Consider the following 20000-nt stretch of genomic DNA (forward strand, 5'->3'; position numbering starts at 1 on the left):
AGACATGATACGCGCCCGTGTAACAGCCCGTTGGAACTCAATCTCACCACATAACTGCTCTCCAGAATATTACAGCACTCAGGTCCGAGCTCAGCTCATCTCAAATCTCTCAGAAGAGAGACCTCGTCTCCTACAAATGGACTAGTCTGGTGAGAAAAAGAGACGCTAAACACGAAACAGCAGTAAAGAACGATTTATCCTCTGGCTATTATATCACACACACACAAAGACACCAAGAAAAGCTAGTAGCATTTAACATCAATAACACTACACAAAAAAGTCAACTCATACTATACAGAACACGATCCAAGTAGACAAAGGACTCCGAAGGGGTAAGTATACACACACACACGCAAAAATAAATAAATAAATAAATAAATAAGTAAATAAAAAAAAACAAATAAAATAAACAAAAATAAATAAATAAAATAAATAGATATATAAATAAATAAATAAATAAAAAATCACTCTACGCAGCGAGGGACAATGAGAGAAGTCGATTAGACCTCTAACAAAGGCCGATACAAAGTACTTGACCGTGAGGTATAGCTCTAATCCCCAGTCTCCTCACACAAGTAATGTATGACATGAAAAACAATTACTCGACTGGCCAGCTTTCACAAAACGAGACAAAACCTTCTCCTACGAAACCAAACCACCGACTACCTCTTCCGAATCTCTCTCCTGGCACCGGGATGAGATGCGTTCTCATAGTCTGGCCAGTGTGAGGCGGGGGAACGGGACGAAGGACGTATCCCGCCGAGCAGCTTCTCAATGGAACCTCTAATAAATTATTCTGGAGAATCTCTGGGTGCTGGCTGGAATTTACTTATTTTATGCTTGCGTAAGACTCATATCCTGTCCTAGTCCCCAATCTCAGCTCGCTACAGCTTCATGAGATAAGGGAAAAAAAATAGGAAATCCAGTACTGTGTCTACCTATGAAAAGATACTATAAAGAAGAAGAAAAAAAAAAAAAAAACGATCACGAGCAATGACACACTTCCTCTCCTCTCGCCAGAACTCACAATCCCAATAAGGATTTACACAACAATAGCAGGGCTTACGTAACATAACATAATTTTGCCACACCCATAACAATTTATTTACTTATTTTATGCAGAGGTGCAATGGACAAGGTAATCAAAATATTCGCAAAAATAGGCCGACTGATAGTGCTATTTTCTAAATAAAGGTTAAAAGGATAATAAAAAAATGTAGGATCTCTCGTAGGATGTAGGGTGTCTCGAAACCTCACTTTTAAAAATCTTCAAGTCATAGGAAGAGGGATGAATGATTGAGAATACTGATTAATTCTTGCATTTGAGGGGAGCAAGTCATTTAGTACTGAACCGGATGACACTCAGGTCATATCATGCATCAAGTCAAATGATCTTAAAGATAGATTGGCCTAAGTCCAAATAGGCTTTAGGACGTTTGGTACCCAAAATATCTCTAGACTCAGACACCTTGACAAAAGGCTTCGTGAAGGCAGCATCAGTACACATCTAACCAAGTTATCCACCTGCTTATTGAACCACATCCACCCATCCACTCAACTAATCAACCACCGCCAATCCACTTACCCATCCAACCAACCATTGATTCCCGATTCATCTATTCATCCATCCATATATGTATCCAACCATTCATTCATCCACCCACTTACCACCTATCCACCCACTTATCTATCCACCCATCTACCTACCTAACTATCCACACAATCATTTACCCAGCCTTGAGACTTAACACTATTTACTTATTTATTTATTTATTTATTTTTTTTTAACTAAAGTTAAGCTTGATCCAGCTCAGAACTTCAATGCCGTGAGATTGTTGTACTTTATGTCTCCTATGGGATACCCTGTCAAATTCCTTACTGAAGTCATTCAAACACCTACCCCACTCACCCTCCCATCCATCCATCTATCCACACGCTTACCTACAACCCATTCACCCATCCATCATTGACTTGAATTCCTTCAAGATGGAGGTTTCAAGACACTTATCCTTCAATTTTTGACTACTGCTTTGGCCCCTTTTCTGGGACTGGCATCTCAATGTTTTTTTTTTTTTTTTTTTTTTGTCCTTGGCTAGTGTCCCTGCTACACACACACAAAAAGAAAAGAAAAGAAAAGAAAAGGCTCTAAATCCGACTAAGGTCATATAATTAGTGGGGTGCCACAGGGGTCAATCATTCATCCATTTCTCTGGTAATATCTGGAACACCATCTTCTTTCCTCTCACCTTACTATGACTTGAATTCCTTCAAGTCATAGACACTTATCCTTCAAGTCAAGACACTTATCCTTCAATTTTTGATCAACGCTTTTGACCCTTTTCTGGGACTGGCATTTCAGTGTTTTTTTTTTTTTTTTTTTTTATTTGTGTTGCTCTTGGCCAGTGTCCCTCCTACATAAAAAAAAAGGCTCTAAATCCGAGTGGGGTCATGTAATTAGTGGGGTGTTTTTAATATATATCAATGACTTGGATACTGGAATTAGTAGTGATGTTAGTAAATTTGCGGATGACACAAAAATAGATATATTAATTAGGTCAGAATCGGATGCCATCGCCTTGCAGGCAGATTTAGATAGAATGAATGAATGGACGAACAGATGACGTCTTAGTGCGTTTTTTTTTTTTTTTGTTGCTTTTGACCAGTGTCCCTCCTACATAAAAAAAAGGCTCTAAATCCGATTGGGGTAATGTAATTAGTGGGGTGCTACAGGGATCAGTATTAGGGCCATTCTTGTTTTTTAATATATATCAAAGACTTGGATAGTGGAATTAGTAGTGATGTTAGAAAATTTGTGGATGACAAAGATAGGTAGATTAATTAGGTCAGAATCGGATGCCATCGCCTTGTAGGCTGATTTAGATTGTATGAATGAATGGATGGAGAGATGGCAAATGCATTGTTAATATCAACAAGTCCAAAGTATTTAGCGTAAGTAGAGAAAACCCACACAGTATGTACACAATAAACAACGAAACTCTGGTAGGTTCAAGGTACGAAAAAAATTTAGGAGTTATAGCTAGCTCTGAACTCCGTCTAGAAAAGCAATGCATAGAGACCAGAAACAGGACAAATAGGGTATTAGGATTAATTTTTAGGAGTGTTAAAAGTAGAAGAGTAGAAGGCCTGAATTAAAGTTTTATTAGGCGCTGGTCAGACCTCATCCAGACTACACTGTGCAGCTGTCGTCCCCACATTACAGGAAGGATATAGGTCTATTAGAATCAGTACAGAGGAGAATGACTAAAAGGATACAGGGGATGAGGAGTATTCCTTACGAGCAAAATTGAAGCTGTTAAATTTACATTCTTTAGAGAGACGTAGGTTAAGGGGGACGTAAGCAGAATGCTTAGGATCAGCAACAAGGACAGAACAAGAAATAACGGGTTCAAGCTTGAAAAATTTAGGTTTAAGAAAGAGATAGGAAGAAATTGGTTCTCAAACAGAGTGGTAAGTGAATGGAACGGACTCAGTAATCATGTTGTTAGTGCTAAGACATTAGGGAGCTTTAAGAAATTAGAGGGGTTTATGGATGGGAATGATAGGTGGAAATAGGTAGGTACAGGGACTGCCACGTGTAAGCCTGGTGGCCTCTTGTAGCTTCCCTTATTTCTATGTTCTTAAGTCTACTCGTTCATCGCATCCAGCTGAGCGCCACGGAACTTCTAGGAATGTGCCTACTAAGCAGTTTTCAGGCCACACTGAACTTTAAACCGTCATCACCTGTTCGTGTTCACTTTCACTCCTCTGGTCAGACACGTTATACGCGCATATCGTCTCCAGCTCAGAGACCTAGCATGGCTCTTGATCATCAGTCTAAATTCTGTATTGTTCATGACCTGGGTAATCACACGACAAAGGAATATTTAGAAAATCTGGAATTGAGGTGAGCTGTTACGACCTCTCAGTCAGATTTTCAGAGAAGCAACTTTCGAAACGGGAAAGAATAGTACCTGGGCTGCCGTCTTTTCTAAACAATCTCTTTCCCTTCTCAAGGTATTCAAGTATATCAGTGTTTTTTGTGAGACACTCCTTTTTCCTTGGGAGTTGATACTGGTGCTTCTTGTAATTTAATGAATGTCCAGGCCTTTTCCAAATTTAAGGATATACTTAACCTTGCCTTATAGCCTGCTGATAATAATCTTTTCAGTGTACAAGGTTCTCCCTTACATGTTCTTGGCACAGTTGTTCTCTCTTTGTCTCTTGCAAAACACGCCATTTGAGGCAAAATCATTTGTAACCTCTGTTTTTTGTCTTTTAAGACTTGATTCGCGTGTGACTCATGGTATAGATGTTTTTCCACATCATGCTATTTCCTAAAAGGATAATGTTATCTCTGCAATGGACATAACGGCTCCACTCTTAGCCTCTCAATCTCCTGTTCACACTTCCCAGCATTCACATTCAATAGATCACGGTTCATCATTGCCTCATTTTACAGAGTCAAAACGTTCAGTCTTTTCTGGGGATGTTTGTTTTGCCGTTGTGATTGGGGATCACCCTGTGGGTCCTATGAGTGCTGTTCACCTTCCCGTCCGTGTGGCTCTTGAGAGTACTCTTTCCTGCGTCTGTGATGGTCATGTAACTAATGTCTTAGTAACTAACCTAACCGGTGCCCTGATTTCTCTCAAGAGCGGCGTACTTTTTGGTTCTTTTGAAGACTGCGACAGTAGGTTCTTTCATGACTTTCCACTCCTTATTTTTTTCTGTTTCCCCTAACACAGATATTTTTCATGACGCTGCTGATCTCGTTTCTCAGTTTTCAGCTCATGTTAAGGTGTTGGATTTCCCGACAGCAAAGTCTCTTGTCCTCAATTTGCTTATAAAGCAAAAACTGGCTGTTGCTTTGCCAAATGAACCACTAGGTGTCACAGAGAGTATTGCACATCACATTCAGTAAAAACCTGATACACATCTTTCTTTTGTACTCCCTATCGTTTGCCTCACATTCAACGCACTACTCTTCAGGATTTAATTGATGAAATGCTGAAAGACGGTATCATTAAAGAATCACATTCTCCATGGAATTCACCGCTGTTCTTGGTCCCAAAGAAAGATGGTTCTTATCGTGTTGTAGTTGAATTTTGCAAAGTTAATTCTATGGGCGTCCCTGGCCATTATCCTTTTCCTGTTTTAAGTTACCGTGAGACCAGTGGCCGTGAGAATACTGCCTTTTCTACGCCATCAGGTCATTTTGGGTAGCTCCGTGCCCCAATGGGTTTACGTAACTCGCCCCTGACTTGCCAGCGACTTGTTAACAACACGGCCGCGGGAAGAGGAAAGGCATGCAATTAGCAAGATCAGAAGAGCAATTGGCATGAAAAATAGCTGCAGAAGCGAGCAAGAGATGCAACAGTGCAGCAATGAGAACGAGGCTGAGGACAGTGTCACGATCGCTTACTTCCTTACGATCATACGATCCCGGTTATCTTTCCAAGAAAGTGGACGTTACACTGATCCCGGAAAGTTTTAAAGGTCTGGATTTTTAAAGGCTTCGAATGCCTATCCGACCTATCCGAAATCGCCAGAAGTACACCCTCTCACTCTACCTTTACCTTGACACAGCACACCTGGAATAACCTCTAATACCATATCAATGTTGGGGGAGTAGAAAACACGATTATTCTGTTACAAGCACATATATTAATACTAATAATAATTCACAAACAACATGAGATAGTACACGTTGCTACATGACGTTCTCATCACTTCACACAACACCAGAACCCGTTTACACCTCCACCAGTCACAGAAATATTCCCCTCAACCGCAGGAATTTACTCAGACGCCATTACCGCGTCCCCAGACAATAATTCCCGTATTTCACCTCCTCAAGCGTCACAAGAGATTACCATCATCACCAAAGATTACCCATAACACCATAACATCATCCCCAAAATCACCAACACACCACAACACCAGCTTCCAAGGTCAACACCACAATCTCCACTCACAAAATGGCTGCAAGTTTGACCTATGACCCCTTCGAACAGCGTCACCAGCACAACTCAACAACCGAATTTCAGCGGACAAGAGCTCTTGGTACCACAAAAGACTCACTAACCTGATCCTGGATATCATGGTTATACCGCTACACCACTAATACCTCCACACACCACTCCATCACCAACCCACACCAAGATTCTTCCCTGAGAGACGCCTTCCCTCCGATATACCTCACGACCTAAGGCGCTCTGCCTTCTCATCCTTAGAATGTGTTGTTGCCCACTCAAGCTCCCCTCGTTTTCAACATATTTCCACCTCAATTAGAGACGTCGCAGTGAGCGTTTTGATACCAGATAGCGCCAGAATTTTTAATTCTCGCCGGAAAATAAATACTTTTTGGGGCAAGGTTTTACAAGTTTACAAAGGTGTATCGTTGCACAGTAATGCGTCTGAATTTTAAGTCAATTAATTTCGTGATAACTGACAGCACATGACATTGTTTGAGCCTCTATTCATAATTTCAGATGATATTCTTAAAAGAGCCTATAAGTGTATCAAGGCAGGCAATCTGTAATTTTCTTTTGACCTCAATGGAAGTATACTAATATATACTTGCATTTTCATGTACTAAACAACAGGCAAATCCATTTAATGTAAAGAAAATATAATTTTGTATCAGAGACTTTATTTTTGCGGTACGATCACTATCCTCGGGTAATTGGGCAGCGAGCAAACCAAAACACAGGACCACGCTTACTCGACTACCCTGCACAATGGATATATCACCGCCACAATCATGGACTATAGCGGAATTAAGAAAATTCCCGAAAGAACGAGCTATACCCTATTCTGGATATAGTAAAGCAAGGTAAAGGCCTTTGTATCGGCAGAACTGAGAGGCTATTGTTTACACTTTACACTCCTTCCTAACGGCACGCGGCGTTTTCTTTAACTGAAGAATCTTGATCAAGATAAGTACGTCGTACGTCCGCCAGCGGTGCTGTTCTTTTTTTTATTTCACTGATTACTTTCATATACAGGACGTGTCAGTGATATCTGATATTTTTCAACATTCCCAGATAAAATGCACAAGCCGAAATCAACATCCTTTTATTTTTACTGTTCATACTTACTTAAAAAAAAAATCATTACCTATTTTTAGTTTTATCTTATAATTCAATTAACAAAGCCTTATCATACACCAGTAAGTAAGAATATTAATATTAAGGGTTATGTTTTTAATTTTAGATACACTTGTGCAGCAATTCATGCTGTACTTTTCCTGCACATCGATTTCAAATTTAGCTAAGACACCCCTTTGCCCCAGGAAATCGGAGACAATTAAAAATGCTGGCGCTGATAGGTATCTACCAGCCTCACTGCGACGTCTCTAATTATAAATCCTCCCTTATACATTCAAAAATATAGAGAACTTAAATTATGAAGATAATAATACTACATGATATAACCAATAATAAGGATAATGTCCGAAAGGCAGGTAACCGGAACGCGGGGGATACTAAGAAAACGTGATCCCATTCAAGGTAAACTCGGCCAATAACATGACAACAGCCACTTAGAGGAGAGGAAATGATAAGACGAAAAGCTTCTCATTCTACCCTGTCTAAAAGGGCGCTATGAGTGGAATCCCCCATACATGTGAAGCATACTCCATTCATGGAGAGATAAGCCCCTTGTACAGAGTTAGTAGCTAAGGGGGGAATGAAAAAAAATTGGCGGAAACGACTCAGAACACCGAACTTCATAGAAGTTGTTTAAGCTAGAGATGAGATGTGGAGTTTCCGGTTTAGATTATAAGTAAAGGACAGACCGAAGATGTTCATCGTAGAAGAGGGGGCCAGTTGAGTGTCACTGAAGTAAAGTGGATAGTTTTCTGGAAGGTTGTGTCGAGATGACAAATGGAAGAATTGAGTTTTTGAAGTATTGAACAATACTAAGTTTGCTCTGACTTAAACAGAAATTTTAGAGAGATCCGAAGTCAAGCGTTCTGTGTATTCCCTGCGTGAATTCCTTAATGGGTAGATATCTACGAAAAGACGTGGAAAAGTGCAGGGTTGTATCATCAGCGTAGGAGTGGATAAGACAAGAAGTTTGGTTTAGGTCCTTGATGAATAATAAGATGGTGAATGATAGGACAGAACTCTAAGGAACACCACTGTTAATAGATTTAGGAGAAGAACAATGACTGTCTACCACAGCAGCAATGGAACAGTGAGAAATGAGACTTGAAGTTGCAGAAAGAAGGATAGAACCAGGAGGAAGGTAGTTTGGAAACCAAAGCTTAGTGGCAGACTCTATCAAAAATTTTTGATATGTCTAAGGCAACAGCAAAAGTTTCACCAAAATCTCCAAAAGAGGATAACCAAGACTCAGTAAGGAAAGCCACAAGATCACCAGTAGAACCATCCTTGAAGCCCATACTGGTGAACAGATAGGTTTTAAGTGATAGATATTTAATAATCTTCTTGAGGATAGATTTAAAAACTTTAGATAGCCATGAAATTAAAGCAATAAGATGGCAGTATGAGGGACTGGAAAAGTCATCTTTTTTTAGGAACAGGCTGAATATAGGCAAGCTTCCAGCAAGAAGAAAAGGTAGATGTTAATAGACAGAGTTGAAAGAGTTTGACAAGCACGAATGCACAGTTTCGGAGAACAATAGGAGGTACCCCATCAGGTCCATAAGCCTTCCGAGGGTTTAGGCCAGCGAGAGCAGGGAAAACATCACTGCGGAGAATCTTTATGAGTAGTATGAAGTAGGCGGAGGGTGGAGGAGAGAGAGAGAGAGGAACAAGCCCTGAATCACCCAAGGTAGAGTTTTTAGCTAAGGTTTGAGCAAATAGTTCAGTTTTAGAAATATATGAGATGGCAGTGGTGCAATCAAATTGAAGTAAAGGACTTAAGGTTGAAGAAGCAAAGTTACTGGAGATTTTTTTTTTTTTTCGCTAGAAGTCACGACGGAATTTAGATTTGAAAGATTTTGACAATTTCTAGCGATGAAGGAGTTTTTGGCTAGTTAGAGAACATATTTGGTATGATTCCGGGCAGAAATATAAAGCGCATGAGATGGAAGACTCAAGTACCATTAATGAGACTCCTCTCTATCATGTATAGCACAAGAACAGGCTGTGTTAAACCAAACTTTAGGTCGAGAGATAGAGTGAGGAATGTACGCCTCCATGCCAGACACTATCATTTCTGCTATTTGCTTGGCACACAGAGACTTTGTCAGGTCCCCCCCAATTAGCAGAGGCAAAATGCCAGAGGCACCTGTGCTTTAGGGAATCCTGAGGAGGGACTGGAGCGATAGGGCAATCCCTCCTCAGGATCCCCTAAAGCACAGGTGCCTTTTCGTGTATGTGTATATATATATATATATATATATATATATATATATATATATATATATATATATATATATATATATATATATATATATATATATATATATATATATATATATATATATATATATATATATATATATATATATATATATATATATATATATATATATATATATATATATATATATATATATATATATATATATATATATATATATATATATATATATATATATACAACTTTGCTATCCTCCATGACCTAGAGCAATTGGTGCAACACCCTACTCGTATTCCTGACCGTCTTGGAGATACGCCCAACATTCTTGACCTTTTCCTGACCTCTAATCCTTCTGCTTATGCTGTCACCCTTTCTTCTCCGTTGGGCTCCTCCGATCACAATCTCATATCTTTATCTTGTCCTATCACTCCAATCCCTCCTCAGGATCCCCCTAAGCGAAGGTGCCTCTGGCGTTTTGCCTCTGCTAGTTGGCGGGACCTGAGGCGGTATTTTGCTGATTTTCCTTGGAATGACTACTGCTTCCGTGTCAGAGACCCGTCTTTGTGTGCTGAGCGCATAACAGAGGTGATAGTGTCTGGCATGGAGGCGTACATTCCTCACTCTTTTTCTCGTCCTAAACCTTCTAAACCTTGGTTTAACACAGCTTGTTCTCGTGCTATACATGATAGAGAGGTGGCCCACAAAAGGTACTTAAGCCTTCCTTCACCAGAATCTCATGCACTTTATATTTCTGCCCGGAACCATGCCAAGTCTGTTCTCCAACTAGCCAAAAACTCCTTCATTAACAGAAAATGTCAAAACCTTTCAAGATCTAACTCCCCTCGTGATTTCTGGCATCTAGCCAAAAATATCTCCAATAACTTTGCTTCTTCTTCTTTCCCTCCTCTACTTCAACCAGATGGCACCACTGCTATCACATCTATTTCTAAAGCTGAACTCTTTGCTCAAACCTTTGCTAAAAACTCTACCTTGGATGATTCTGGGCTTGTTCCTCCCTCTCCTCCACCCTCTGACTACTTCATGCCTCGTATTAAAATTCTTCGTAATGATGTTTTCCATGCCCTCGCTGGCCTAAACCCTCAGAAGGCTTATGGACCTGATGGGGTCCCTCCTATTGTTCTCCGAAACTGTGCCTCCGTGCTTGCACCTTGCCTAGTCAAACTCTTTCAGCTCTGTCTGTCAACATCTACCTTTCCTTCTTGCTGGAAGTTTGCCTACATTCAACCTGTTCCTAAAAAGGGTGACCGCTCTAATCCCTCAAACTACCGTCCTATTGCTTTAATTTCCTGCTTATCTAAAGTTTTTGAATCTATCCTCAACAGGAAGATTCTTAAACATCTATCACTTCACAACCTTCTATCTGATCGCCAGTATGGGTTCCGTCAAGGACGCTCTACTGGTGATCTTCTGGCTTTCCTTACTGAGTCTTGGTCATCCTCTTTTAGAGACTTTGGTGAAACTTTTGCTGTTGCCTTGGACATATCAAAAGCCTTTGATAGAGTCTGGCACAAAGCTTTGATTTCCAAACTACCCTCCTACGGTTTCTATCCTTCTCTCTGTAACTTCATCTCAAGTTTCCTTTCTGACCGTTCTATTGCTGCTGTGGTAGACGGTCATTGTTCTTCTCCTAAATCTATTAACTGTGGTGTTCCTCAGGGTTCTGTCCTGTCACCCACTCTCTTCTTATTATTCATTAATGATCTTCTAAACCAAACTTCTTGTCCTATCCACTCCTATGCTGATGATACCACCCTGCACTTTTCCACGTCTTTTCATAGACGTCCAACCCTTCAGGAGGTAAACATATCACGCAGGGAAGCCACAGAACGCCTGACTTCTGATCTTTCTAAAATTTCTGATTGGGGCAGAGCAAACTTGGTATTGTTCAATGCCTCAAAAACTCAATTCCTCCATCTATCAACTCGACACAATCTTCCAGACAACTATCCCCTCTTCTTCAATGACACTCAACTGTCCCCCTCTTCTACACTGAACATCCTCGGTCTGTCCTTTACTTATAATCTGAACTGGAAACTTCACATCTCATCTCTAGCTAAAACGGCTTCTATGAAGTTAGGTGTTCTGAGACGTCTCCGCCAGTTTTTCTCACCCCCCCAGCTGCTAACTCTGTACAAGGGCCTTATCCGTCCATGTATGGAGTATGCTTCACATGTCTGGGGGGGTTCCACTCATACTGCTGTTCTAGACAGGGTGGAATCAAAAGCTTTTCGTCTCATCAACTCCTCTCCTCTAACTGACTGTCTTCAGCCTCTCTCTCACCGCCGCAATGTTGCATCTCTTGCTGTCTTCTACCGCTATTTTCATGCTAACTGCTCTTCTGATCTTGCTAACTGCATGCCTCCACTCCTTCCGCGGCCTCGCTGCACAAGACTTTCTTCTTTCTCTCACTCCTATTCTGTCCACCTCTCTAACGCAAGAGTTAACCAGTATTCTCAATCATTCATCCCTTTCTCTGGTAAACTCTGGAACTCCTTGCCTGCTTCTGTATTTCCACCTTCCTATGACTTGAATTCCTTCAAGAGGGAGGTTTCAAGACACTTATCCACCAATTTTTGACCACTGCTTTGACCCTTTTAGGGACTGGCATTTCAGTGGGCATTTTTTTTATTAGATTTTTGTTGCCCTTGGCCAGTATCCTTCCTACATATATATATATATATATATATATATATATATATATATATATATATATATATATATATATATATATATATATATATATATATATATATATATATATATATATATATATATATATATATATATATATATATATATATATATATATATATATATATATATATATATATATATATATATATATATATATATATATATATATATATATATATATATATATATATATATATATATATATATATATATATATATATATATATATATATATATATATACATATATATATATATATAGCCCAACGAAGAAGAAAGGGTAACAGCATAAGCAGAATGATTAGAGGTTAGGAAAAGGTCAAGAATGACTCTCAGGAATACGAGTAGGGTGTTGCACCAGTTACTGTAGGTCGTGGAGGATAGGAAAGTTAAAGGCTAGTTCACCAGGATGGTCTGTGAAGGGAGGGGAAAGTCAAAGATGGTGATGAATATTGAAGTCTCCAAGAATGGAGATCTCTGTAAAAATGGAAGAGAGTTATAATCTGCTCCACTTTGGATATTAAGTTATCAAAGAATTTCTTATAATCAGAGGAGTTAGGTTTCAGGTATCCTGCACAAATAAATTTAGCTTGAGATACTTTGTAGTCTTAGCCAGATGGTGGAAAACTCGGAAGATTCAAGAGCGTGGGCACGAGAGCAGATTAAGTCATAGCGCACATAGACGCAACATCCAGCTTTTGATTAAAAATGAGGATAGAGAAAGTAGGAGGGAAGAGAAAGGGGGCTACTGTCAGTTGCCTCAACTTTTCTTTTAGTGAGGAAAAGAGGATGAAGTTTAGGTTTAGGAAGGGGGCATAAAAACCCAGGGAGGAGTTAGGATTCTTTTAATCTCTAACGTTTCGGCTGAATAGCCATCCTCAGAGAGACTGGCAGTCTCTCTGAGGATGGCTATTCAGCCGAAACGTTAGAGATTAAAAGAATCCTAACTCCTCCCTGGGTTTTTATCCCCCCTTCCTAAACCCAACTACTTGTCAACATGAACAGTTCACAAGGATGAAGTTTAATAGAGGAGAGGTGGTGTTCTAGAAATTGAAAATTATATCTAAGACAACGAATATTGCAAAAGTTAATGAACAAAATGATGAGGGGCATATAAAAGACATTAATGGGACATTTGTGGTCCCTCTCCCCAAATGAGGCCTCCGCGGCTGGTGTAGTGGTCGCCATATTAATTTAGAAAATTTGAGTGAAGGGTGTGTGTGTAATCAAGTGCATGTAGTTTTGTATGAAGGAAGAGAGTTGTCTTTAGTAAGCAGGCTGTGACTGCTTTTTGTTTCATCAACTCCTCTCCTCTAACTGATTGTCTTCAGCCTCTCTCTCATCGCCGCAATATTGCATCTTCTACCGCCATTTTCATGCTAACTGCTCTTCTAATCTTGTTAACTACATGCCTACCCTTCTCCCGCGGCCTCGCTGCACTAGACTTTCTTTTTTCTCTCACCCCTATTCTATCTACCTCTCTAATGCAAGAGTTACCCGGTATTCTCAATCATTCATCCGTTTCTCTGGTAAACTCTGCAACTCTCTGCCTGCTTTTGTATTTTCAGCTTCTTATGACTTGAATTCCTTCAAGAGGGAGGTTTCATGACACATCCTTGAATTTTTGAGTACCGCTTTGGACCCTGTTCTGGGACTGGCATCTCAGTGGGCTTTTTTTTTTTTTTTTTATTGGACTTTTGTTGCCTTTGGCCAGCGTCCTTCCTACATAAAAGAAAAAAAAAATATCATAAGCATTTGACAGTCTCAAGTTTATTTTTCTTTTTCTGACTGTTCTCTCGCTGCTTTAGTAGATGATCACTGTTCTTTTCCTAAGTCTATTAACAATGGTGTTCCTCAGGGTTTTATCATTTTCTCTCTTGCATTCGTTCATCAATGATTTTCTAAGTAAACTTTTTTGTTCTATCCAGTCTAATGCTGATGATGCCACCATAATTTTTAAATGCTTTTTCATAGATGTAAGTTCCATCAGAAATTAAAACCTCATCCAGAGAAGCCACAAAACTCCTAACTTATGACCTTTCTAAAATTTCTGATTGGGGGCAGAGTAAACCCACTTGTTCATTCTTTCAAAAACTCAATTCTTCCGTCTATCAACTCAACACAATCTTCTAAATAACTTCAGTGACACTCAACTATTCCCATTTTCTACATTGAACATCATCAGCCTGCCTTTTACTAATAATCTTAGCTGGAAACTTCACATTCATCTGTCAGTGGGGTCAGTGTCTTGGGTACGAAACGAATAACGCCAGACTCACTCTTCTCGATGAGTGGGGTAAGAATTCCCTGACTATAAATTAGATTAATAAATCAGTATATTATAATACCAACCCTCCCATTTCTAGAACTTAAGCCTTTGTTGGTTCATCCATTTTTTTTTTTATGCTCACATTTTAGTGATTTTTAATATTTTTACTTTACCCTAATTTTGTCTTATGATATCAATATTTTAACCTGCAATCTTTGCTGCTTCTAAAGGTTTGCAGCGGTGCCATATGATCGCGATATTGCGGGGCCATAACTTACATTAATCAGTTAATCACATCTCATCTCTAGCTAAAACAGCTTCTGTGAAGTGAAGTTTCCGAGTCGTCTCCGCCAGTTTTCCTCCCATCCCCAGCTGCCAACTTTGTACAAGGACTTTATCCATCCTCTTAGTTTTCAGCTTATTTCTCATCGCCGCAATGTTGCATCTCTTGCTATCTTCACGCTGACTGCTCTTTCCGTCCTGCTAACTGTATGCCTCCCCTCTTTCGGCTGCCTCGTTGCACACGACTTGCAATTTCCATCCCAATTCTATCCTCTTCTCTAATGCAAGAGTTAATTAGTATTCTCTATCATTCATTCCTTTTTTCTAGTAATCTCTGGAACTCAGTTATTGTTAATCTTCCTCAAATTACACATGAGCTTAGTTAATGAGCCAGGTAAGGTAAGTGAAGGCAACTTTGTGTCTGGAGGAGGGGGGGGAACAGAGGAAGAGAGATAATAAGTAATATAATTATCAAACAGCAGTAGACCCACGGACCCTAACTAAGCTGTAGATATTAAATAGCGAAAGAAGAAAAGAAAGAAGGAAAGAATGGGTGAAAGAAAAAAAGGAGTGAGACCAAAAAAGAGAGATAAAGGAAGAGAGGGAAAGAGTGGAGGTTGAAGAGATTGGAGACGAAAGAGGTGAAGAGAGAGAAGGCAAGAAAGGAAAAATGGAGTAAGATACGGAAGAACATGCGAAGGGAGAGAAAGATGGAAAGAAAGGAAGAAAGCGGAGCTGAAGGAAAGAAAGGGAAGAGAGAGAGAGAGAGAGAGAGAGAGAGAGAGAGAGAGAGAGAGAGAGAGAGAGAGAGAGAGAGAGAGAGAGAGAGAGAGAGAGCTTCGTGGTTCCGTTGATATGCAATAGACGTTGGGGTCCATCTGACTTATGGACACAATAATACACTGTGGCCACCAAGCAATGTGCTTTCTCGATACTATGATAAGTAAAACATAGCAACAATCCAAAAGAAAAGGACGTGCTCATATCCAAAAGATCGAAAATAATGTTAACACAAATATAAATAAACACGTAACATCAATAATAAAACGAATAGAAATATAGAGTAAAAATACAAGCGCCAATCAAAGCAAGCATAAGACAACCACAATTAAAGGGAAGCATTTAAAACCATTAAAAAAAATAATAAATAAAAAAAAAATAAATAAATAAAAACATTCATAAAAGTACAACCCAATAAAAACTACTGCAAAAAGAATCATAACGCAGCCTCCAGTGACGACACACACAGAGGGTGGTGACACACATTAATATAAGACACAATTAAGAACTGATACGTAAATACCCTAACACAAGCACAGGTAAAGGGAGCCATCTAAAAGCATGTATAAGCAGGTAAAAACAACCGTGACATACGTATAACCATATATACACCTATACATACTACAATAGCGCGCATACATAAAATGCAGTATCACTAAAAGCAGATACAGAGAAATACAAAACCAATAAAACCAGAGGTGCAAACACCGTTAAAGGTAATTACACAAAACCAAAAGCATTAAAAAAGAATTCACATAAAACCGAGAAACCGAACGGACGTGTCTGCGACATGTGACGGTATAGCTAGTGTAGAGATGGTGCTTGGTGCTGCTGAGTTGTCTGTTTGTATTAGTTCTCCTGTTCTCGAGGGTTTCATTGCTAAGGTCACAAAGGTGGAGGCTGAGTTCCATCGAAAGATCTCGAAGGTGCAAGCTGAGTTTCGTGAGAGGATCTCAAAACTGAAGGCTGAGTTCTGTGAGCGGATCTCAGCACCTGACGGAGGGTCGGGCCCCGCCGTCACCTTAACTAGTAGTGCGACGGAAGAGCAATGGTCGGTTGTGTGCAAAGGCGCAAAAGGGATGAAAGTTACCAAGGGGCTTCACCTCGAGGGGCGCCACGTGGAGACCAAGAATCCCTTCAGTGTGTTTGTTGGAGGGAGTGACGAAGGAGGTGTACGTGACGGGATGAAATGAGGGGACGGACGATGTTACCCTGCCCCAAGGGAGAGTGCTTGTGCTTGGAGATAGGTCAGGCTCTTAGTGCATTTTGTGCCAGAGGTAGGAAGCATAGGACAGGGATAGGGAAGGTAGCCGGTAGGCTAGACACGTGCTTGGAAAATGATGGGACCAAGCTTATTGTTTATCTCTGAGCGGAAGGGAATGACCTTTCCAAGGTCATGATTGAGGAGTTATTTAGGAAGTTTAAACAGCACTTTGATAAGGATTCCTGTGGTATGTGGGGTTTTGCCAAGGAGGGGAGCTGGTGCTGACTGGCTATTCAGGGCTATTACAGTGAATCCCAGGTTCGCGAATCATTGTAAAGGACATTCACAGACAAATATGACCGCTTCTATGGCAGGGACACATTGTGTGCCAGGGATGGAATGCAATGATCACGCCACGGTGTTCTGGTTTTGGTTTGGGTTTTTGATATATATAATGATATATATAATGATATATATAATGATATATATATATATATATATATATATATATATATATATATATATATATATATATATATATATATATATATATATATATATATATATATATATATATATATATATATATATATATATATATATATATATATATATATATATATATATATATATATATATATATATATATATATATATATATATATATATATATATATATATATATATATATATATATATATATATATATATATACATATATATATATATATATATATATATATATATATATATATATATATATATATATATATATATATATATATATATATATATATATATATATATATATATATATATACACACACACACACTCAGATGTCTATGCATGTTGACAAAGCAAACTTCACTCCTAACTCTGTAAAAGTTCCTCCAAGGTACTTTTATCTTTCGCCCACTTTGAGAGCAAACTCGCAAGCTTTGAGAGTCCTTTTAGGAGTTAGGAGCAAACTTTGAAAGTAATGTTTACTTTGAGAGTAACTTTTAGCTTTCAAAATGTTTATTAATACAGACACAGACTTCATCACAGCTCCTCCCAGACCGCTGCGCCGGTACCCTCACTTCCAGCCGTCACCGCTGTGCCAGGGCCCGTCTTCCGGAGGTGTTCAGGAAGTTTGCTGAGTATTTGTCCATATGGCGGTATGGTATCTTTCTAGATCCATCTTCAGGCTGGGTCTAGTTGGCGTGGACTGAACTGAACTGATAGAAAGATGGTGAAGAATAGAGTTTGGACAGAAGAAGAAAGAAAAGTTAGGAAAATTAAAGAAAGTAGGAGATAAAAGTTTGTGGGTAAACCACATTGCTATTTTTAAATTTTGTTTATTTAACTCTGTTGGTTGTGGGCACACGATGTTCTTCGGTGTTATTGTAATCTAGTGTTAGGCATAATCACCTTGTCTAAAAGGTTGCATTTTTTTTTTTTTATACAAGCAGAGCCCAGCTAACCCGCCACCAGTCCCTATCTACAAGCTGCTTTAACTGGTTTTATTTACCATTGAACATTAACAGCCACATAAACATACATGCGTGGGTACAATTCTCTCTCTCTCTCTCTCTCTCTCTCTCTCTCTCTCTCTCTCTCTCTCTCTCTCAGGAGGTGGATATGACTGGCACAACGCTTACCATAAGTGATGAGCGTCTACAAGCCATGGTTGCCAGTGTTCCTTTATATATGGACTTCCAGACCCTCATATACCGAAGACCCATATTCGAATCGGATCTTTTAGGGTTCGTGAAGCCCTACACTAAGGAGGTAAGGAAGAAACAGCAAGAGGAATTGAATAAGAGAAAAACGAAAACAGGAGATAATATTGAGGAAATAATGAAAGGAAGGATCATAAGGAAATAATGAAAGGAAGGATCAAGGGAAGTTTATTCTAGATGTGTATGTTACTTTACGTTTCCCTTTCCTATGGTGGCCTCCACTTGACTTGTATTTCATTATTTGATTCTTATACTCGCTCAACATCTTCACGACGAATTATTCGAAATTCAGCAGGAGCTAATAATTGGTTCTCTGATGAGCACCCAAAACTCAATACGGTTCCTCCTCGCAGTCAGAATCCTCATCCATCAGGCTGATAGCTTCTGGAAACTCATTAAACAAGTCTTTTCTTTTGTCCAAATCCTCAGGAAGGTGTAAAGCTTCATTGGCATTCTGTACCTTTCTCTGAAAAGAAAAAAACAAACAAAAACTCAGTAATGTTACATATAGGAACACATAAAGCGTGAGTAAAGAAAAGGTACGTACGTACACGAATGTTCCCTATCTATAATAATAATAATAATAATAATAATAATAATAATAATAATAATAATAATAATAATAATAATAATAATAATAATAACAGGTTTATTGATCAAGAGGCAGCGAGTAGTACATCATTTGTACAGTTACTGAAGAGATCTTGATTTACAAGTATAATAGACGCATGAACAGAGCACTTAAAACATTTGGAATAAAAAAGTAAATAAAGCGTTTGAGAGGAAAAACTAATAAAACTACTAAGATGTTGACTAGAAAAGCCACCAGTCCGTATCTACAAGCTGCTTTGACTGGTTTTATTTACCATTGAACATTAACAGCCACATACACATACATACATACACAGATCTTAAAAAAAATGTGGACTAAAAACGTGCGAGAGGAAACACTACTAAAAACAAGAGGGTATTGACTAAAGTCATATCTACATGGTAACCTAAATTTTAACCTAAAATTATGGTCATTCTAATACAGAATTCAGATGTGAGACTTCCACTAAATACCACTCATGTAATCTTAAGTTGCTGTAGAGATATACTTATTTTTTATTGAGCGCTTAAATAATTACAGCCTCACCGTTTTGAAGATGCCATTTTCCTATATATATTTAGGAGGGTAGTCTGTAGAATGACCTTCGCTCCTCACATGCAGTTGAAGACTAACTGATTTTTCTGCAGAAGTTGACAGATGAATGATTAGTGTTCATAATAAAACCTGAAGAAACCTGCAAACCGGAATCATTCTGATGAGAGGTAGATTGAAAAAAAAATAAATAAATAAATAAATGAAAAAAATATAATAAAATAATAATAATAATAATAATAATAATAATAATAATAATAATAATAATAATAATAAATAAATAAATAAATAAATAAATAAAATGTAAAAAACAAATAAATAAAAATAAAATAAATAAATAAATAAAATAATAAGAAAAAGAGGTAAGCTGTTAAGTTAGAAAAAAAAGAATAATAATGACATTATAATAATAAATAAATAAATAAATAAATAAATAAATAAATAAATATAATGGATTAATTAAAAATAATAATAGTTCCGTTACAACAAATTTGATATACTATGCCAGAAGTTTTCAAACACTAACAGCTTTTTTTTTCCACTATTTTGAAGCAT

At 38.4% G+C, this 20000-nt stretch overlaps 1 protein-coding gene across 1 annotated transcript in view; it reads left to right on the plus strand.

Moving 5' to 3' along the window:
* Positions 1–20000, plus strand: part of LOC135089446 (glutamate receptor ionotropic, kainate glr-3-like) — an 88141-nt gene that overhangs the window by 2918 nt on the left and 65223 nt on the right. Inside the window, exon 3 of the mRNA XM_063985024.1 lies at positions 18192–18350. Within this exon, the coding sequence (XP_063841094.1) occupies positions 18192–18350 (159 nt within the window). The remainder of the gene's footprint in view (positions 1–18191; positions 18351–20000) is intronic.

This window comes from Scylla paramamosain, chromosome 33 (assembly GCF_035594125.1).
Source record: "Scylla paramamosain isolate STU-SP2022 chromosome 33, ASM3559412v1, whole genome shotgun sequence".
NCBI classification, from domain to species: Eukaryota; Metazoa; Arthropoda; class Malacostraca; order Decapoda; family Portunidae; genus Scylla; species Scylla paramamosain.